This window comes from Mastigoproctus giganteus, chromosome 2, assembly GCF_048544385.1.
Source record: "Mastigoproctus giganteus isolate SK-2022 chromosome 2, ASM4854438v1, whole genome shotgun sequence".
NCBI classification, from domain to species: domain Eukaryota; kingdom Metazoa; phylum Arthropoda; class Arachnida; order Uropygi; family Thelyphonidae; genus Mastigoproctus; species Mastigoproctus giganteus.
Window position 1 is genome coordinate 99,395,136 of NC_143576.1, and position 23,722 is coordinate 99,418,857.

Genomic DNA, 23,722 nt, shown 5'->3' on the forward strand with positions numbered 1-23,722 from the left:
AACAAGAATCGTGGTTTTTCAGTTTTGTCTTGCTACTTAAGGCCTAAAAAATGTCCTTAAACATTTTATATTTTCCACATAATATTTGCGTACTTATTTAATGGTGAAGTTTCACATCTCAATAAGGACAGAACTATTGCATTTACAAGAGTGAAATTTTCTGCAATTACTCTGCCCTTTGGTTTAAGGAGAAAGGATATATTACCAATGCACAAAAAGATCTGTATTTTTTTTACAATGGGGGTGCAGATGGCATGAAAAGAAATTGCATGAGCTTCTTTAGTGCAAGCCTGAAAAGTGGTCTTTATTCAGGATTCCAAGCATAAAAATGATGTTCTATTGGTTTCTGAGCTTGAAAGAAGTTATAACTGCAACAAAATTTATTTAAAACGCAATACGATTTGAAATAAGCAAGTGAGTGTGAAGATATTGAATCACTGCTTTGTAATGGACTGGAATTTTTCATTGATGGTTGATATTACTACTTCAAGCAAGCTGTATTGTCATCCCATTGTTGTTGTTTTTGGATCTGGTAGATTGGCAATAATTTGTTGTTCAGGAATCCAGCAGACATCTTGTCTAGCAGGCCAGTAAAATGAGCAAGCTGCTCCATGTGGATGCATGAAATTAACCAATACATCATGTTCTTCAAATTAAATTTCACAAATATTTCCAATCCACCAATTATTGTCATAAATACAGGCAATGTATTGGCCAGGTTTTAAATTAACAATTGGCACATATTGAATATTGGTTTCACTAGTCTGATCTACGTGATCCACAAATGATGATGGTGTGCTATTTGATACTCTGCAAACACGAATCTGTCTTGCATCAGTAGGAATGAAGTGATGATTTTCTCTTGTTGCAGCAATAGTATGACCACCTATGAATTTTTTCTCTTGAAATGGCCTTACTTGCTCAATTTCTTTAGAAACAAAACAGAATTTTATTCCAGTCACATGCTTGTCACAAAATTCATGTTTCAAACATGTTTCTTGGTGTCAGGATTTGGGTTTCAATTGGGTGTTGGAGACTTACACGTGCTGCCAATCATTTTATTGTTCCACCAATTCCATTACGTGGTGACTTGCCATGGCTAGTGCCAAAGAAATTCCATTTCCATTAGAAATACAGATGGAATAAAAATGCAAATGCAACTACTAATACTGATATCAAAACTAATACTGATAGCACTGATATCAAAATCCTTCTGCGATGACATAATAAAATTCTAGAAATTCTTGTATTGAGCTTCAGAACCATCACTGAAGTAGTAAATGTGCCTGATTTCTGTAATGAAACTCTTCAAGTATTCAATTAAGTTGGTTAGAAAAACATGCACTGCAATTGTGTCATGTCGAAGACACTCACTGATTGTGCAGAAACTTATATTTTGAAGTTCAACGTCCTTGTAATAAATGACAGATGGATGCAATGTAGCCTGGCTGTTCTCCCAGCGGAACCCTTGAACAGCATCTTGCACAACAAATGAATAATTTTCTGCAAAATCCGTCAAGATGACCAATTCTCCTGTCATTAGGCTTTCCTTCGTTGACTTAAAATGGTAGCTTTGATGTTTAGCAATGTAGTGATGACAGGAAAGGTTAAATATCTCTGTACTCAACTCTAATAAAATCTTCTCTTGTTAATTGCTTTGCATCCAGTGTATCTCTGTAAGTGTGTATCCATTGCTTGAATTCGATATCTTCTGGTTCATTGTTTTCAAAAATATTCTCTAGAAACTTTTTTTAATTCATCTATTCGTGGACATTTTTCACACCAATGAAGCATACAATCTTTTGACTCCAAATCACAGACTGTTTTGCCAATGAGAACCTTGTAATCACATTCAACAGGACTTGCTGCTAGCATTAACTTGACATTTTGATGGATTGTGCATACACATACAGAATGTGTTCCTGGTGCAACAACTGTGACACACCACTCGGGTCGAAGTTCACAAAATTTAGAAAATCCAATGTCAGATCCATTTCTATCTCGATAAGTTATAAACATTTCTTTCAAGTTTCTGAATAGTAGTTGCATTTGCATTTTTATTCCATCTGTATTTCTAATGGAAATGTAATCTTTCTTTCCAGGGCATATCTGGCTAAATTCATCATCTTCAAAAAATTCCATCTCCTTTTGCTTTACTTACTCAGAAAGCTTTTTTCCAGGTATGGCCGTGATTCCTTCTTCTGCTTTAAGTTTTCTAGCTTTCCTGACCATTCTTTTTGAGACACTAAACTTTTCCATTGTTTTCTTTATGGACCAACTAACTGGAGCTAGTGTTAATATTTGAAGTATTTCTGTATGATTTGATACCATCAACTTTTCTCTCAATTCTTTCAGCAGCTCATTGTAATTTAAGCAGTTTCCACACTGATGACTTGCACTTGGCTCCATAATGTCATTTGGATCCAAGCCACCAATAGATGTAATTTTATTGGCAGTTACATCTTGTACTTGATTTGCCTTCCTTTTGGCCTAGCTTTGTGAGTTTTTCTTAGCCATTTGCTGAAATTTCAGAGGGGAAATACCAATAGCCATCAAACTTATGTTCACGCTTTCAGTCACATGCATTTTGTCGTCGTGGTCTGATCCAGATTAAGTTGATGTTCCTGTTGCTGCTTTTTGGCATGATGGGCACAGCTTCTGGCCTGGTTTTATGTCTACCTTTGTTAGGTCTTTCAGGTAATCTGCCATTGACAAATCAGTTGGTTGTAAACTTTTTTTTTTTTTTTCACCATATGATTTTTCTTCTGGAAAGGATTGCAACATGAACACTGCAAAAATCAAATTTTGTCAAAAGCAAAACCTCATAATGTAGACATTGTGTTCTCTTCACCCAATTTTAATCCACAACGTTGACCTATCAGCTGTTCTTCAAATTCAATTTTTTTTAAAATAATTTTAACCTAGTTTTGCATGTATAGGAAAGCACACAACATTTAGAATTATCCATATGACTGATGGTGCATGAGTTCAGCTTATCTCCAGCAAAATCTTCTGGGCCCATGGCTTTCATGCTGACTAATAAGTGGACATTTCTGCAAGCAGTGAAAACTTAATTAACTTTATTACAGTCAAACAATAAAAAATAGAGCAACAAAATAAACAAACTGCTCATCATGAAGATAAAACACATTAATAACAGCATGGTTCAAATATCAGCTATTTATAATTTTTTTGTATGATTCTACAATATTCCTGAGTTCTAGAATGTTCATCAGTTTTTTTTTTTTTTTTTGGAATTCAAGAATATTCTGTAATTCTTGGGTATTCTTCTAGAATATTCCAGAATTTTAGAATATGCTCTATTTCAAGATTATTCTAAACATTAGGCAGAATTAAGGAAGTGTTCTGCAACAAAAAGATCTCACAAAATAACAATATGGCATATAAAACTACTTGATGCTTAGGCTTAATTTTAAGGCCTTAGGTGCAAAGACAAAAAACAGATAAACCATGATCCTTGTAGCTGAAACTCTGCTTTTTCCAGTGGTGGCAAAAACGAGAGAATTGAAATTGTCCCACATTAAGATTTTGCCCCTTAAGATAGGTAAAATTTTGAGTCAATCTTTGAAGGAAAATATCTCAGCCAGAAAATAAGTATAAGAGCTGATATTTAGTTAGGCTGAATTCATGCAGTTGGTAAGTGGAATGTCCAAAGAAGAAGGTAACACAAGTGACCTCTACAAAAAAGGTGCTGGTGCCTCAAGCATACTATATTTTGAACTGAAATTTTGCAGAGCTTCATTTGAAACCTGTTTAAACATCCACACCAAGTTTCAATGAAATTGAAGATGGTCGAACAGGGACATGGAATGACCCCCCCCCCCCATAATAAGACACTCACACTTGCCCATTCCATTTGCATGTAGAGGCTCCCATCATAATCTTCACAATCTCCTGGCCTGTAGATTACTTCCTCATTATACCTTTGCTTCCAACTATCTCTCACACCATACAGATTCTATACTAGCATGCAAAACATCTGAATCCAGGAAAGCTTTTGTTGCGCTCAAGATGCTTTTGATAAGAAACATCACCTTTCTGTCTTCCCTATCCTTCCTAAATACATTATACATGCTGTACTGAAACTCAACATCCCCTATCTCCAGGTGGCACCACGTTTCCGTAAGCACTATTATGTCAGGGTAGTTAACTACCCTGACAAACCCTTAAAGTTATTTAAGTTTGCAACCCTTATTTAAATGTATCCCGTCTCTACAAAACAGGTTCCTTCTACCTACAAGTGCGGGCCAAGCTAATAGAAATTTCCCTCGAAAGCCTTGCAGAGTCCTTCAAGTTTTGAGTTAATCCACATGGATTTCAGCATATAATCCCTCGTATCGTGCCTGGGCAGAATTGCAGACACAAAGACATTTTTACCTAACTCATGGCATTTCTTCAGCAATATCCTATATTTGTCTAACAGATCGTCAGATCATGTAGGCTTAATGTCATTAGTCCTCACATGAATAATAATATTCTCTTTACTCCCCTTAAAATCTGACAATCTGTTGGTGACATCATTAATAGTTGGTCCCGGCAGACATACCCTGGTTCTATTCCACCTATCCTTATTATAAAAAATATTCCCCATTTCCCTGACAATGGAGTCTCCTAATAGAACTGTCCATTTGAACCAGAGTAGTTTGCACTTGGTTATTCTGTTCTTGGACCTGAATCGGGAGTGCATCTCTTGGTAAGTTACTAAAGTCTTGAGTCCCTGAGGAGCTCCCAATTACATTGTTTTCGAGGACAAGCAATTTGAGTCACTGTTTTTTCAGTGACTCAAATTGTTCTAGTAATGCACCTAATTTTAACTTAAGATTGATACACTCCTCACAATGGTGACAAAGAAAAGTATCTCCAGGTGAGCTATGATCATTTAGGTCGAACTTGGAATACATGCCACAGGTTCTGCAAAGGATAAAATCATGACTCACCCCGAAATCGCTATCAGCTATTTCCCTGAGTCATGGTACCATCTGACAAAGTGTTCAAAGCATATCTTGTAACAACTATTGTAAAATTTACTAAACATTAATAAAAGAAACTTTCAAAAAATTATATTTAGAATAAATGTCAAAATGAGCTTGGAATGTCAAAAAAAATCAAACTATTACAGTAAAAAAAAAAAAAAAAAAAAAAAACTTATCAAAATAAACTTTACAGTATACTAAATAACCTCTGAAATCCTGCTCTTCTCCACTAATCCTCTCTTATCTATACTTCTTTATTTGGAAGTAAGGTCACAAGTGAGGGGGGGGGTCACAAATACAAAATTTTGGGTATCTTATGAAGTTTAAAAAAAAAAAAACTTGTTTATATTCTGAAACAACTACCAGGCCAAATGAGTTCACAATAAATAATGAATATAATTTCAATTGCTAATTGTATTTACCAGTTGTGCGCTTGAACCATGGTCCACTCACTCGAAGAGTGTGAGCTACTGTTCTCTTGCTCATGACCACTCGGCTACGTCAGGCCTTTTAACTTCACAGCATTAGTGTCACTGCAGAGTTATACACACTCTGTAAAGGCCAGAGATGGAAAAGTGTTGTGTGTGAGTTTGCATTGTGTATTGTTTTTCTTGCTGTTTAGCTGCAGGGCCCCTGGTGCGACCCTCCATTGCTCGTCTGTCGACCAGTGGAGGCAGGCCAGGACAGTAGAGGTTGCAAAGTACTCTGGAAGATTCCAGCACCTAATTGCCTAAGCTTTCAGTGAAGAAACCTTTAAAAAAATCGTAAATAAGTTTAGTGTATGGGAGTGTACAGTTTGTATAGAAGGACAGGGTAAAGTTAGAGTGTGGAGGATGTAGAAGAAAGCATCTCCGCAGGACAATGGATATATATCCATCATCCACTTGTGACCTTACTTCCAAAATACAGTTCATAGTTTTTTCTGTGGACTCTGTTTTGGTTTTCTCAGAGGTTGTGAGAGTAGCTTCTACTGTGATTTTTAACACTACTTCTCTGCAAATGTAGCAAAAGCTACCAGGCTTGTTTCAGCAAGAACACAACATATTTCACATACAGTTGAGCAATGCATACATAAGAACACAATTAAGAAATTGTAGATATTTATTTCTAATATAAACACAGTTCACGATCGACACTAATGCATGCAACACTTGTTTACAAACACTAATTCACTAAAACAGTTGTTCACTTTTTTCACCACTCGCTCTCTGAAACACATACATATTTTTAAAATACAAAAATGCTTGCTTGGTGTGGAACCCAAAAATGATTAAACCAACTATAGGGCTTATTTGGTCGTAATTTTTCATGAACAACCATACCGCTTGCTATTTCTAGCGGAGCTGCAGAATTTAAGACCTAACTAAGCTGCATCACATAGCAACTGCAAAGTTGATTCGTTGTCATGGTTGTTATCTCGGCAGTTGGTTACATTTATGCCTGTTGAATCATATTGTCTGATGAAAATCAAGCAATATACACAGAAACCATAAACACTGCTTTCTCTAATCATGAGAGAAGATAATGTAATTGCATAGCAGTAAGGCAGCTGGCAGAGATGTTGAGAATAACAGTAGGAAGTATGCACAGTATTCTTCATGACCATTTGTTGCCGACCAGCCTAGCCAGGTGGGTAAAGTGCCTGCCTGGCAACCCAAAGGTTGCAGGTTCGAATCTGGGAGGTGCACTATGGCCACAGAAGCCGATGCACCAACAACTACAAAAAAAAAAAAAAAAAATCATGACCATTTGTATATGACGTGTTTGTGCACACTGGGTTCCAAGGCTACTTGCACCTAAGCAACAGCATATTTGCATAGAGGTTTCTCAGGAGCTGCAACAGATGATTACTGAAAATGGTGAGGTTCTGCACAAGATGATAATGGTGGAAAAGACATGGCTCCATAAATTTGACCAGAATAAGCAATAAAGCTCTGTTTGGAAGTTTACATCATCACTAAAACTGAATAAAGCAAAAGTTTTCTTGTGCAGGAAAGGTTATGGTCTTTTCTTTTTTTTTTTTTGACATTCAAGGAATGGTTTATCAGCATGTTGTGCCAAGTCATATGGCTATTGTGGGACCTTACAATTGAACTGTACTCTACACTTTGCAGGATTACATTCATCGCAAGTGACCACAACTACCTGCATGATGCTGCATCACACCAATGCAAGCCCTCACATTGCTTGTACTGTCATCGAGTACTTAGCCAGCATTTATATCAAATGTGTTCCTCATCCACTCTACAACCCTGACCTTGCATCCTGCTTCCCCCCCACCCCAAGTTAAAGAATTAGCTGTGAGGAAAATGTTTCCAGTTGATAGAAGTTGTAAGGACTTCAGAGGCAAGTTTCAAAGATGTGTCAAAAAATGACTTACACCATGTTTTTGAAGAATGGCAGTAACATTGGAGTAAGTGCATTTCATCAAATGGGGACTTTGAAAAAAAATTAGGATCATTCTTTATTGAACAGCCCTCATAGTTTACATACTCATAAGCAGTAGTTTCTCCATTTTCACAACATTTTATATTGCCATGGTAGTGCCCGGATATTAACAAATATTCTATGAATGTGTTCCTTAGATTATTAGCTATTATTCCCTGTGTACTGTAAATTATCTCTTTGTCTTCTAAACCTTCACTCAACAGGGTGACTTCAAAGCAGTTTTGCTAGAATCAGTAGTATTGCTATAGATTGACTCTACAAAATTTGTTTTTTTTTTTTTTTTTTTTTTCTCTCTCTCAATAATTCAGCAATATAAATAATGCAGCACAATGTTTCTATTCATGTCTTCCATTCTCAAAAGAACTTGGAACAACTACCACTATGGTACTATTCAACAAATGTTGTTTTTGAAAGGAACCACAACTATTGACATACGTTTTTAATATTGTGAAAGATAAAAATCAGGTTGTAGGAAACAGGTCTAAGGGAAGTCGAACAGTACCGGGAAATATTTTTGTTATAGTGAAATTTTCGTTTAAAAAAAATATTTGTGATGGGCTTTTATCATAATTATTTAAATTTTTTGTTTTTACAATTGACAGTGTTGTTATCCAGGTTGAATTGTGAGTATCCAAAATAAGTAATTTATTGATTAATTAATTCTTTTGTCATATTTAATTTTTGGATTTTAGTAATTATGTAGAGTAACCATTATATTGTTTAATAATATAGGTGATGATGATAAAAGTTATTGCTTCCAACCTCTGATGCCTACATCATCTGAAACAGTTTTGGAAGAAGAAGATTTTTGTGAGTTGTTGAATATTATAAAAAGTATTTTGTTATGTTCTTTGTTTTATTTATACTTCAAGTTTACAGCAGATAAATATTGCTTGGCTTATTTTACAACAGTGCATACATGTCAACTCTCTGGCTTTACAATTGAGAATTTACCTTTATGACTTTTTTTGACCCTGTCAAAAAAATCATAAAGAAAGAAAAAAAAAACTGCAGCTTTACCATTACATTCAAAATTATTTAAACATTCTGCAAATTTCTATTTATTTTCATTAATGAATCAGCCGTGAGGTGTGCTAATTTGTTACATGAAGTGTGTGGAATGCAGAAAACGCTTTGGCTTGTTTGTGTGTGGCCACAGCACTCATGGTGTTTGTGGTGTGAAGCTAATTAATAATGTTCTTCAGTAAGATGCGGAAAAAAAAAATTAATTTAAAATTTTAGAAGACATATATGCAAGATTTTTTATGTATTGTAAAATCTGAAAACTGTAATGTGTTTACATTTTGTACTATGTGTAGTTGTGATTTTTAAATTTCATGTGGGGGTAAATACAATGTAATCAGACATTTGCAAAAAACATAAGGAAAATGTGTGTTCGGTGCACTGAAATGTAAAAATATATGTAGCATTTCATAGTGATAATGTCATGCATTCCGTTTATTTGCATCACTTATCATAGAACATATAATCTTCCTCTGAGGTGTGCTACCGCTGAGGTAGGTGCATTATTGTTCAGAAATGTTTCCCAATAGCAAAATGTCTAAAAAATTCAGTTGTGGAAAAACAAATAGCAGGCATTGATAATGAACTGCACATAGAGGGAAAGAAGAGGTAGTGATGGACCTGAAAAATGTGCGATTTTTACTTGGTGGGGAGGGCAGTAAAAACAAAACAATTCCAGACTATATTTCATTGTGGTGACCTTTCCTTTAAAAAAAAGTTCAAAGCAGCTTTCTCTAATTGGAAGGTGACTCTAAAAGGTACAACTTCATGCATCTAATTCTGAACTTGAAAGTGTGTATGATTCCTTTATAAAAGTGTATGGCACTTATTGTTGATAATGCTCCTGTCGTGGCAGGCCTAAAATCTGGAGTAGCAAAGGTATTAAAAGAAGAGATTAGGCACTTGCTAATGTGCTGTTGTTATCTGATTAATTTGTGTGGAGGATGCACATTCTCCTCTGAAAGTGGATAGTAAAGAAGTTTGAAGTGGTGACAAAAGCCATAGAGAACACTTTTTGGAGATTCCAAATTAAAAAGTGGAAGTAATCACTACCGCGTGGCACTGAACCATGTCAAATTCTGCTCGCAATTCAAAAGAAGTTAAAGACAGCAAATTAATGAACCCCACAAGATAAATACAGCCAAATCACATTAATACAAGGTTCGAGGAACCTAAATTTTCATGTTTGTTGTAATAACAAGGTTTGTAGTAACGAGGGTACTGTTTGTTTGTTTTTTTTCCCCTCTTCTTACATGCTATATATCTAAGAATAATAATAAATAATATTATCAAAAATAAATTAATTTAAATTAATAAAATAAAATAAAAGCCTTGTTTAACAATACGGTAATAAGAATAACACATTTTTTAAAGATTGTTTTATTTGTAAGGTAAGCTAAGAGAAAAGCAATTAATGAAAATATTGTAGGGAGCCTCCGTAGCCGGGCCGACCGGGCTAGCCGAGTGGGTAAAGTACCTGCCCGGCAACCCAAAGGTCGCGGGTTCGATTCCCGCCTCGGGCTTGGATCAAAGTACTGTAAAAACCTTGGGAGGTGCAATATGGCCACAGAAGCCGATGCGCCAACAACTACCAAATCAGTCAATCAGTCAGACTCCGTAGCCGAGTGGTCAGGAGCGGGAGTGCAGTGGCACACGCTCTTTGAGTAGACCGGGGTTCAAGCCCCTGACTGCTGAATACAGTCGATCTGCCAACCCACACTGGACCAGCATGGCAGATTATGGTCCATTTCCTTCAGCATGAATTGTTGAGGAGGCTTCCATCCTGCAGTGGGTTGATAATGGCTGCACTTTATCTTTATATATTTTGATATTTACAATATTTTAGTATCACAGTAAAAAGACTTACAATCTTAACATAAAAGGAGACATACAAACCATTAACTTTTTAATAAATTAATCTAATTTAAAGAAAGAATCCAATTTTGCACAGTTTTGTCCTATATACATTTTTAACTACAGCAGACATGAAATGCAATAGTTATTTCTTTATCAGCGTTATTTCGGGCCAACACATTCTCTGCTATGCTGAATGTGTGTGTCTTCACTTTTCTGTTGCTAGTAACAAAAACATCATTGTTTTGCTTTGTTATTAGCTGTTCTTCTTGTGCTGGCATTGCTGGTAGCAACTTCATCATCCACATTCACAAACTGTTCAAATTCGCCAAACAAATTCATATGCTCCTTAAAATTTTCCCATTCCTCAATGTTGCTATCACATTCATCTGCTGGACCATGTTTTTCAATGATATTCTCTCCAAAGCCGCTCTTTCTGAAGCAGTTGATTATTACACTTGATGCAATACCGCAGTTGATTATTACACTTGATGCAATTCTTAAATGTCATGAAGAATTCTTCATATTCTAGTGTACCTCACAAATGTTAAAATATGATCTATGAATTCATAATACTAATGGTTATTAACTCTTCCACTTCCATATTTGAAGTTCATTGCTATAGCAGACTAAACCAAGAGGATGATTCTTTCTTAATTATAGGCATTTTTTCTGCTAAGAGTAAAACAACAGAAGGTTCCGTTCTTTTATTCGGTGAAAAAGTACTTTATTGCTGTGTGTGACAAATACATATGTTACCTTATGGGAATGCGGCACTTGCTTAGCGTGGATTCACTTAGCACTGTTTTTCTAGAACGAATTATCAGCGTTAAGCAGGAGTCACCTGTACTAAAATACTGATTAAACACTTAAAGATTATTGCGACACTGTAACTCTCTAATTCTTGACAGAATGCATTCCCACCATAACATATCGAAGACACCGTGAAAATCAATAATTAAATAAATACAGCCACTCCCCAATTAACGTAAGCGTTGCGTTCTGCAGAACCCTACGTAAGTCAGAATTTCCCTAAATAAGCATTTGAGGAAATTCCACGTGATGCTTAACTTCCCATTGAAAAATGTTTGTATAAATACTAAGATAGCAGAAGCTTCATCATTTGACAGCACATGATTTTTAAATTTGAAATTTTTTGTGGAGAGGTTTACATTACTTCTCAATATCATTGGAGATACTGAAACAGATGAATCAGTAGGTGTTTTGCAGTAACAGTTATATCAATCTCAGTGCAATAAGCTGACAGATGCTATTATAAAAGAAGAAAGATGATGTACAGTGGTCCTTATTTAGAGAACTGATAAGTGCACAGAGAAGCTTGAAATATAAGAGATTACTCCAAGTCATGCTTGGCATTTTAACAATTTCTCATATCACTACTGAGTGATAGGATATTCAGCCAAGTGAAAATAAAAATAAAAAAAAAATAGGATGCACTTCAAATCTTGTCTTTTTGGTGAAGCTGTAGAAATGCTCTTACTGGCTAAGTATAGACAACAGGATCATTGTTATAAATAACACTTTAACTTAACATTTCTGAGATGTTCCCCTCTCAAAATGTTAAGGAGGATATTGTTGTGAAAGTATCCTCCTTTAAGGAGGGATACTTTCACAACAGTATCCTTCTTAGACCAGTCACAATCAGTTTATGTTTAACAGACGGTCCAAAAAAGAAATTGCTGTACTGGAACAATCCTATTTCCATATTTTAACATAAAATGCATATTGTCAGTGAAATTTATCAAGTCCAAAGTATGAGTTCAAAATCTTTGCTCCTTATAGTTACCTGTTCTCCAGCATTTTGAAATTCAAAAGTTGGTTTGAATCATGTTAATGATGGGAAGAACTTTCTAAGGTTTTTACCTGAAAAAATGGGCGAAGGAACTGGCCTTCAGAGCCTGAACATGTTTTCAAAGCAAAAAACTTCAAACCAGAAAAAAACAAACTTGCAGTAAAATTACCATTCGAATAGTTGGATAAACCAAATGTAATGTAGAGTAGATTCACTTTGCAAATAAAATTTTATTTGCCTATTGACATCTATTTAAGGTTTAAACTAGCTTTTAAATCTTGAACATTGATTTGTATATAGATTAATGCTGATTTGTTTACAGAAGGGTAAAAACTGCAGCCATTATCAATCCGCTGCAGAATGGAAGCCTCCTCAACAATTCATGTTGAGGGAAATGGACCATAATCTGCCACGCTGGTCCAGTGCGGGTTGGCAGATCGACTGTATTTAGCAGTCAGGGGCTTGAACCCTAGTCTACTCAAAGACCATGTGCTACTGCATGTCCACTCACACCACTCGGCTATGGAGGCCTTGCATACAGAAGTGTCTTTATGGATATCTCAAGACATTGTCTTTATGCAAACTACTGAATGACCACCTTGTTATGCTCACCCTATCGATCAAGGGATTGACCACTCTGTCAAAGACTGTCACATGTCTAAACCATAAAGCAGCTAGATACCAAGAAATTTTTTGTATGCAATTCACCAAGAGAACGGACTGACAATGTGACCTAGATAGCATGCAGTGGAGTGTGGTAATCCCAAACTGTTACAAGCATCATGGACATTGCTGCCAGCTTACCAGCAGTTTTTCACACATGCAAGTATGTTTAGCATGTACTGAGAATGGTCCAGTGATCAGAAAACAACCAGCTAATGGTAATCCTGCAGCCAGAGAACCTTTTCTTTTATTCCAATAATAAATGTAAGAGAATGTGACACCATGTTGAGTGAATAAGTAACAACTGACGTGCACTACTTGTAAGTGATATGCTACAGTTAGCACACAGAACACAAATATGAGAAAAGTCAAACAAATGCTATAGCTCTTTCATTAGCAAGGGCAGTGCTTACAGTTTTCCTTTGGGAATAAGTTAAAAGGCTTATTAGCATTTCACACTTGATCTATATTTTTGCTGTTTGCAATATACTTGATCATTTTAAAAAATGATCAAGTATATTGCTTGTAATATTTGCATTATATGCATTTATCCGGAGTCTAATCATCACTCAGTACAGTATTTGACATTGTGCGTAACGGACAGTTTACTCGAACATTGTATCGTAATTAATGCAACCAACGCAGTTACATTTTCAAAGAGTTAATAATGGCCGATAAGAATGAAAAGGCAACAATGTCTGGGCGCAGTATGAAGACTATAAATGTAAGAAAAAGACTGAATTTGAAGCGAATCGATTCCAGTCAATGACAAGCGGATGTGTGCATTAATTTAGGACTTGCAAGTTTAACTGTACGAACAGTTATAAAAAAATAAAGAATTAATTTTAGCAGCGGGAAAGATAGCTGTTCCACTGCAAGCAACTAGGGCTAGGCCAGCTATTAGGATTGAAATGGAAAGACTTTAAATAATTTTATTGAAGATAATATCCAGTGCAGAATTCAGTTAAGTTAAATATTATAAAAAAAAAAGAGAGAGAAAGAGATTATCCAATATGATGATTTGAAGAAAACTTGCCTAAAAAAAAAAAAAAATGTGGAACCATTTAAAACTGGTACGGGCTGGTTGAATAGATTTAAAATCCAGGGAGAAGCCGCACGTGCAGATCAAGGAGCCGAAACTTTCAAAAAAACTTAAAATTATTGAAGAGGTGTATTATGTGTTATACTTCTCAACAAGTTTTTAACATAGATGAAGCAGGACTTTTGTGGAAACGAATGCCTAAAAGAAGTTTCATATTGAAAAAAGAAAAAAAACATGCCAGGTTTCAAAGTGGTGAAAGATCGGTTGACTTTATTGTTGGGTGGTAACACTGCGGGGGATTTAAAATTAATACCCCTTTTAGTTTATTTGGAAGAGGGCCAAAGTTCAACCCAAAATCGACACATTTTTCATGATTAAATTCATCAATTAAAATAAATTTAGATCAATTAAATTCATGATTTTAATTGGAATTTTAAGTTTAATTTTGATATGTAAGTAGTTATCACATAATTATATACGTATGTAATGCAGAATATTTTATATGTACAAATATTTGAATATTAAATATTTTGACCGAAATTTGGGCATCTTTTCACTACCGTTTATTATTGATTAGGAAATGTCCTATGGCACCGACCGCAACTCACAAATACATATGTTACCTTATGGGAATGCGGCGCTCACTTAGTACTCTGTTTTTCCCGAACGAATTATCAGCGTTAAGTGGGGGTCACCTGTACTAAAATACTGGTTAAACACTTAAAGATTATTGCAACACTGTAACTCTAATTCTTGACAGAATGCATTCCCACCATAACATATCGAAGACACCGTGAAAATCAATAATTAAATAAATACAGCCACTCTCCAATTAACATAAGTGTTGCATTCTTCAGAATTCTGCGTAAGTCAGAATTTCCCTAAATAAGCATTTGAGGAAATTCTACACTCGCAAATGTGTGCTGAATTTGATATAAGCAAAAAAGAAATGTTCGATGAACATGTAATTAGAATTATTTATTAAATTTTTTATCTCATGCGCAGGAAAAATTACAAAAAGAGAGAGGAGACAGGTGTGACTTCAGCAAGTTTTACCTTTCAAGCATCATCGCCAGAATTAACTCTACAGCTGATAAGCACACTGCTGCGGAAGTTGAGGGCTGTGCGTATTTAGAAGGGTTTTTTTCCCAACGCATCAAAAAATTTCTCTGCAGCTGCAGAATCAGCATTGGCGACTTCACCACATACTTGAATGTTTTGGAAACCAGTGCAATGCATGATCCTATTAAACCATCCGTTGCTTGCCACGAATTCCCCGTACCTTGCCTGGAGTTCCCCGTACTTATTATCTTCATAAATACTTATTGCTTGAATGGCTGTTAGATTCAATGGCACTTCATCTGAATCTGATTTTCCATCCATATTATTAATAGCTTTTCCATCTTCGATATAGCACCTGAACGCTGTTTTGTGATCACTGTTGATCTTAAATGCATTGATCCTTTAACATGTTCTTTTATACGTGCACTGTCCTTTAAAATAGTATTCACTGTTGAAGCAGCGAGGCCCAATTTGGAAACCAGCGCGATGCTTGAACCTATTAAACCACCCGTTGCTTGCAATAGATGACAAACTGTCCTGCTTTGTACTTCTCAATCATTTTCATCTGCATTTCTAAATCAATTTTGTTTTGTTTCCTGGCACTGCCAGCACTTGCAATTTCCGTTGGGCCCTTTTCCTCTATCATTGTAATACGTAAATAGGAATGAAGAGAAGTTTCTGAAAATTTGTTTTTTATGATTGAAAATTTCAGTAAAGGTGGGGGACACATTTCACCATAATACCGTAACGTATAAATCCACACGAGTCCAGTTATCGGTATTATCGCAAATGTAATAAGATCTAGTTTACTACTCATTTATAATAGCTTGTGCTAACCGAAAAGCCCAGTAAACCAGAAAGTGCAAATTGTTTTATGATAGTGACCTCCAGGAATGTGTTTTAGAAAAATATCACAAAGGCATTAAAAATTGATTCCTATAACATATGATAATGATGAGAGTGTAGTGCAAATTATAAAAATGCCTTTTAGAGAGATAAAAAGCTTAGTTATATAATGAAAATTTCAACTTCCGAGGTCTTGAAACGAATTACCAAAAAAAACAATGTGTTATTGGGTTCACATTACGATATTTTTACGCTATCTCCATTTATTCTTGCGGGGTGCAAAATAAGTTTCCACGATTTTTTTAAGTTTGCACTGGCCGGCAGAAACTTATGTAAAGTCAAGTATTGCATAAGCCGGGGGGTTTCTGTAAACAAATAAATAAAGCCAGGACGTACTGCCCAGAATACTCCTGCACATATTTCACCATATGGTAAATGCCATCTTCAGTGGAGTGTGTTCTTTCTTATAGCCAAATTGGCCACTAGATAACTCCATCCTGGTATGTCTAATCATTAACAGTCTTTCATAAGTTTTTGCCATTACTGATAAAAGAGCAATTGGACGATACAAACCCAGCTCACTTGATTTTTTTCTGGACTTTTTATAATTAGTCTTAAATCTGCTACCATCCATGCAGCTGGGTAGATGCCCTGCATTAAACATTATATACAGGAAAAATTACTGCATTTTAAAATTAATGCAGTAATTTTGACATTATAAGCCCTATTAAAAACCTTTAATGAAATCTAGACCGGTGATCTACCATCTGAAATTACAGGGGTTGAGGTTTAAATTAGATTTTAGGAAGTTTTCTTTTAGCCAGCGAGTCATTGATTGCTGAAACAAGTTGCCCACACAGGTAGTTTAGGCTGACAACTTGAATTAATTCAAAGGTCAACTGGATAGTTGTGTGAGGAGGGAAGCATATAATTTGTCCTTTTCCTATTTATTTGGTTTTTTTTTTTTTTTTTTTTTTTTTGCCTGTGCAGAAAAAGCCTGTTCTTCATCTCCATTTTGCAGTTATTGGTTATACCTTCTTTATTTTCTGTTTAATATTATTTATATATATTCTGTCTAATATATTAGATACCAGTCACTTCCTTATTTCATATATTTCGCATCATTAAGTACGTGAAATATCAAAATTGTGTATTCAAACATTTTCTGCTTTTATATTGTATTGAAATAATAAAAGAAGATACTCTTACACATTTATTTTGCAAAACTGAAAACTTCACTTCAAAAACTATTATTTATGTTGAATGATTTCAGATTCATAACTGTTGCAAAGGCTACATTTATGATGTTTGTGTCAGGTGTAGCTAGAGAGATATAATGGTACAGCATTATAAATTGTATGAAACTGAAAAAAAAATATATATATATAAATTTAGAAGAAAAAAAATTGTTGCAGCTTACGTGCAGCACCATGTAATCTGGGTAGTTTAATTTACTTCATATAATAATAATCTTTACAGGTAGGAAGCTGCTGTTACCTGGCAGAAACATGTCAAAGAAATCAATGAAGAAATCCTTATCTCTTCCTTCACCAACTCCAAGAAAGCTTTTGGCTCTGCCATCTCCTTCCATGTACATTGACAACAGCATGGATTCATTGGGTAAATATTACATGCTTGTAAATACACATAAAAAATCATGGTACTATACATATTTATTTTTACTTGTTATGTGATAGCTTATTCATATGAAAATCTAAGCAGCATAAGCTTGTAATAATAAGAAAAAATACATTTAATACTTCCTTATATGGTCAAGGAAGTCAATACTTCCTTATATTAGACAGTATGATTGCAAGAGGCATTTCTCTTATTACATTTGTAGAATTCATTTGATTCATTTTAATTGACTTAAAATAAATTGATGAATTTATCAATTTGTTTCATTTCATTCCCTCTCTTGAGGATCTTCAAGATACGTTAAAGTTGCTGCTTTGTAAGCTAAACAAATAAAAGTAACATTTCAGTTGTCTAAATTTAAATTATCCATTGCCATGGATGTTAATGTAGGGATTGGTGCTAATGCTTCTACTGAACAATAGGATGTATTGGCTGTCTTGTATATGTGAGGAGTGATATGCAGTACTGATACTATATGACACATTTGCAATAATAAGTGTTTCCAATTCAGTGTTATGCAGTTTTTTATAATAGAGGGCATCACTTGAGCAGAAAATTCACCAATGTATAGAAAGGGTGAACATTGACGACTGTACATTACACCTACAAGTGGATGAATAGGCATGTCACTACCGTGAAAGTGAAAAGAACTCTGGAGGCTGACCCTCATCGAGGGCAATTTTATACCTTTGTGCAATAAGAATATGTTGTTTTGGATAGATCAATGTATTATAGTTGATGATGTGCAGGGTGCTGTATATTGGTTATGGGTTTGCCTGCACCATCATTCATTATGGATTATAGGACTGGAAGATCTGTGTGCAGTGGATTTCCAAATATATCAATGATGAACAGAATCAGTTGTGATAGGGATTGCATATTGACTGCAAATAAAACATGATGCAGACACTTTGAACCAGAGAGCAAGTGATAGCATGCAATAGAAACATCAGCCATCACTATGCTTGGAGATTTTTACGACTTTTTAGGAAGTGAAGTGAAATAGGCCATGGTGCAGTGATGTCAACCGCAACGAAAAGATTTATGACAGAGGTATAAAAAATTTTGTGTAAAGATGGGATAAGTGCATAAACATGGAAATTTTAAAAATGAAGTATCAGTTGTTGGTATTAAAAAAAAAAAACATACACACACACTTGTGTTCATTTGTCTCCTCCTTATATACTAACACAATTAAATAAAATAAAATAACATTATACATTTAGATATGGTATAAGCATGCCACACTAAAGTCTGTGCATGAAGACTGACTTATCTGATGGGAAGACAGAGGAAAGGACTGAAATTTTGTGGTGGCATAGAAGTGTTAGTTGGGAACGTGTATTTCATTGGATAAGGCTTAATGGCTGCTGCCATTCTTGCATAGCTATAAAACTTGGTGGGATAGTGTTCATGGTTGAACTTTGTGATTTTGTTACCTGACATTTGTTTCTTTGTTCATTAGACTGCCAGTATGATGGGAAGTGTTGCTTTGGGTTCTTTCTCTGAGGTTCTATGGTTTGTTGGACCAATCAAAAACTACCTCTTACCGTGTCCTGAAAGTAAGGTGAGAAGTGTAGTGGCCTTAATGAGGTAGAGATTATCCTTGTGGAGTTAAGGAGTTAAGGAGTGGTTATTTCTCCTTTCCATTGCAGTTTATAGTCTATCAGTTTGGCATAATTTGATCAATATTAATTTGACGTAATGCTCTCGTACATTTTGACTCTGGGGGGGGGGGTCACACAAACATATTTAGTACATTGGACATTGTCAAATATAGTGTCCAATGTGTATTTGATCAGGTATTCAAACAGATATGGATAGCTAGGCTATAAAATTTTGATTGTGGGAATCTATCAGATCTCTGTTTATCAAGCTTTACTGGTGATAACTTGCAACAGGGTGCTTTTTGAAAGCATTGAATGCTGCAACACGTTTCAAAAGAAGTCTGTTTATTTGCATTTCGTGGTGTTTCTTTTCCTCTTCAAAATAGCACTGCTTACTTGGGAGTTAATCCATCAGCAGTAGCTTCAGAATCTGAGAGAAGTCTATTTGAAAACCCTGTCACTTTTCAGCCATATTGTCCACCCAACTGTAACTTAATACTTCTGAACTATTTCTTTGTTAACATCACTATTTAATTGATAATTAGTGAGTGTACAGCCAAATTGTAGGCCACAGTCAAAATGCTGCTAGGTATAATTCTAGAAAAAGTTGCATATTAATTTATGATATGCACCATTCTCTTCCTGTTGTGCTACACACTGTAGTTATCATTGTCTTCCATGGCCATAAAATGCTTTCAAAAAGAATATTGTATATTTCCTCCAGTGTGTATTTGACCGCAAAAAAATATTTCAGATACAGGTATGGATAGATGTGCTGTAAATTTATGATTTTGGGAGTTTACCAGATGTCTGTGCTAAAAGTAATGTTGAGAAAGCTAAACTGGTAGAACTCTAAACTAACAGGTTGTTTTTTGAAAACATATACTATTAACAAATTTTCAAAAAGGTTGTGTTTATCTGCTCTCCTTGGTGTTTCTTTATGAATTTGGGTATATGCTGGTTCCAAACATGACCATAGTCTTTGTATAGCATCAGAAATAAAAGATAAGCAAATATGCAATAGTACTATATCAGATTTATTGACAATGATTAACTTCTTTGCTACAAGTAAACAACATGCTGAAAAAATACCAAATTAAAAAGTAGAATCCTTCCTGGGTTTAATTAAAAAAAAAAAAAAAAATTATTCCAAAATATACATTTGATTGCCTTTGCCTTGTGTGATCATGCTAAACCAAAGACCGGATATAGTTGTCCATCAGAGCTTCATCCCACCTTCCCTCCTCCATTTGCTGTACGCTTGGCAGAATCTCTCCCCGTGCTGTTCACTAACACTGTGAAAGTGCAAGTAATGGAACTTGACTGACATTCTGTATCCCATTTTTCCTTAATTTTCAATTACTTTGTCAAGTATTTCTTTGTAATTTTAATTTTCATTCTTAATATTACCAAGAAACTCATTTGTTACAAGGCAAAATGACTGTTAGACATTTTGTCTTCCAACTCATCTGAAACTAACATTTGCATAACTTGTGGATCGATTAATATGCCACCTTTTACTTTTTGCATCAGACGGCTTTGGAACCATGAACTGTATATGCCTGAAAGTGTACCTTAGGGATCTAATAATGATTTAATGAATTGTTTAACCAGTTTGTTTGGGATACACTATAGCTTTTCAAGCTGCAGACGTTTTACGCTTTGATATATCCACTGTATAAGAGTAATCATTGTGATTTGTGGGCTCTCTCCATATTCAAGGTATTAAAAAAAACATGGTTTCATGTGTGCTGTAAAACTTGGTGTCATCGACAGTGTTGTGCTTCACCTGTTTGGATCTATATAATATCCACATAGCAGAATGTGTCTGGAAGTAATGCTTACCATTATTCTTTAGCCATAGCAAACTGCAAAAAAAAAAAAAAAAAAAAATTGTAATGAATACTACAGGTTCTTATACATAACAGTATTGGCTTATGTAATATATATTAATGTCATAAAAATATAAAACCTTCATTTGCCACCAAAATACTGATACTGGAGAAAAACATGAGGCCATTGGATTCACTACACAAGATACACCTAAGAAAAGATAAATATAAGCATAATAACTGACAACAGTGTTATCAGCCCATTATATATTTTTCAGTATACATTTGCCCTGATAGGGGGAAAAAATAAAAACACATCAAATCTTCATTGGTATAAAAATCAGAAGCATTTTTTAAGTTGTGAAAAAATTTAACCATTATTATTATTACAGGTTGGTTATAATTAAAGTATCACTTCAGCTGGTTGTAGATGGAAAATGGTTAGTGATAGAAAATTGAAATTTAGGATGTACACCATCCAAAGTCTGTGGAAATGGAAAGTGTAAAAAAACAAAGTTAGTTCCAGGAATTGCCACCATGGGGCAATTTAACATCATGTGACTATTGCTGACATGAGAGAATTTAAAAATAGGTATACTGAATGCAGTGAACAAATGTTCAAAAGTTGCTTTGTTGGTAAAGGTGTTTAATCAGAATAACACCAATTCCATGGCTGCACTTAAAGAATACTAGTGTTTAAAAAGATTAAGAATGTGATCCCCTTTCCCAAAATACCCTGCACAAAATGATGAGAGAATTCAAAGATATGGGTAACTTACCTGTATCTCATAAAATAGAGTGCCCTTCCCCCTGCCATGGTGACTGTTGTTGGAAGAAATTGCTGTTGCTATGTCCAATGGTGCAGCATGAAATCAACATTTGTCCATTAGTACTAGGGCAGTATCTCAACTGTCTGTAAAGTTATTCAGTACCTCATTAATTGTTACCCATACAAGTTATGTGTGGTCTAGCAGCTAATGTGAACTGATCCACATCAACATAATGACTTTTTTTCTTTGTTTTCTGATAACAATTGAGTCAATGACATGTAGCCAAGGAGCTTCTTGCAGACTGACGAGGCTCATTTCTGATTAGTTGATGAGTGTGGTGAACATCATTGTTGGGTATTGTCAATATGTAACCCTTCCCCCTTATTTTTTAATGGCTAATGATAAAGGGATCGATATAATATCTCGATCCCTTTATGTATACAGGTCTGGAGGCCTCATTTCAAGAAGGATGTAGAGCTGCTGGAACGAGTACAGAGAAGGGCAACAAGATTAGTGAATGGAACAAAGGGGTGCTCTTACGAAGAAAGGCTTAAGTTTTGCAAATTACAGTGTCTGAAGACTAGGCACCGGCGAGGTGATCTGATAGAGGTGTATAAAGCCTTGAATGGTTTGAGCATGCTCAATGCTGATGGGATTCTTCCTCTAGCTCAGAATAATCACCTGAGAGGGCATAAATTCAAATTGAGGAAAGACAGATGTAGGATAGACGTGCGGAAATTTGCCTTTAGCCAGCGGGTGGTTGGTTGGTAGAACAGACTTCCATCCCTTGTGGTGGAGATTGATAGCCTAAATAAGTTTAAGGCTCAGCTGGACAGGTATTTTCAACGAACAGAGGGGTGAAGTGGAAGTGGGGTTTTTTTTTTTTTTTTTTTTTTTTTGGCTGATGCTGCATAAGCTTGCTTTCTTGCATCAAATGCCTATGCTAATGCTAATGAAATTTCATATCAGACCTAGATATGTTTCCCTTTATTCAGGTTCTAATGTTGATAACTTTTGAGTGTAATTCTCCTTTGTTTGAAATTAAAGTTAACATTTTATACTCAATAAGACATGTACGGTACCAAATTCTATTTGCATTTTAACCAAAAGCCCAAATTACAAACCTTTTTGGTTACTAGTTAGGAAATTAAAATTCTTACTCTCATTCTTTTGTACATTTATAAGATCCTAATTGTTATTATTATAAACTGTAAAAGGAAACCTCATACCTTTATGTAGGTTCAGAATTCTCTCAACACTCACGTTGGAAGGATTATGTGATTATATAATTGTCTAATAAATGTCCCATATTTAATATTAAATAAAATCAATTACAAAAATTACATTAAAATTATATAAATAAATACTTATTAAATGATTGTCATGCATTCAATTCTCATACCCAACATATCGCATCAGGAAAAGCCAGGAGAAGTCAACGGCCATCAACACCCCCAAAACAACCAAAACCAATACCGCATGTTAATGTGAGATAAAATTGTCTAAATTTCTTATAAGGGACCAAACTTATTCAGATACACTCCTGCTCACAAGAAGTAAAGTGTTTTTGTGAATGATACACACTCTTGTTTTATATTTAAACCTATCGACTACCTGATACGAGATTATTTTTACTAAACCAATGTGTGAATTACCATTCACAAATGCACGTGAAAGTACACGAGTCCAAGATAGTATACGGCCTACGAACATTTATGGAATTTGCATTTAACCTAATTTCAAGAGTTTCAGCGATTAATAATTTATGTTGCATATTTAAAACTTTCACTTCATTAAAAAGAAAAACATGGCTATCATTGATAGCATGAAAAGCAAGTTCCGAGGCACATCTCCTTCTTGCCCTGACTGATGCCACACATTTTTTTTTTTTTTTTTTGGTAGTTTTTGGCGCATTGGCTTCTGTGGCCATAATGCACCTCCCAAGGTTTTTGCAGTACTTTGACCCAAGCCTGAGGCGGGATTCGAACCCGCGACCTTTGGGTTGCCAGGTAGGCACTTTACCCACCCAGCTAGCCCGCTCAGTGCCACATGTTGTCTCATTGAAAGACAATTCCGTGTCAAACCAGTATACAGGTAGCCCTCGATTTACATCTGTGTTAGGTTCCTGGG

At 35.2% G+C, this 23,722-nt stretch overlaps 1 protein-coding gene across 1 annotated transcript in view; it reads left to right on the forward strand.

Annotated features, from left to right (window-relative positions):
* Window positions 1–23,722, forward strand: part of LOC150089460 (torsin-1A-like) — a 97,813-nt gene that overhangs the window by 61,796 nt on the left and 12,295 nt on the right. The window contains exons 3-4 of the mRNA XM_090389989.1: window positions 8,175–8,252; window positions 17,225–17,365. Of these exons, the coding sequence (XP_090246115.1) occupies window positions 8,175–8,252; window positions 17,225–17,365 (219 nt within the window). The remainder of the gene's footprint in view (window positions 1–8,174; window positions 8,253–17,224; window positions 17,366–23,722) is intronic.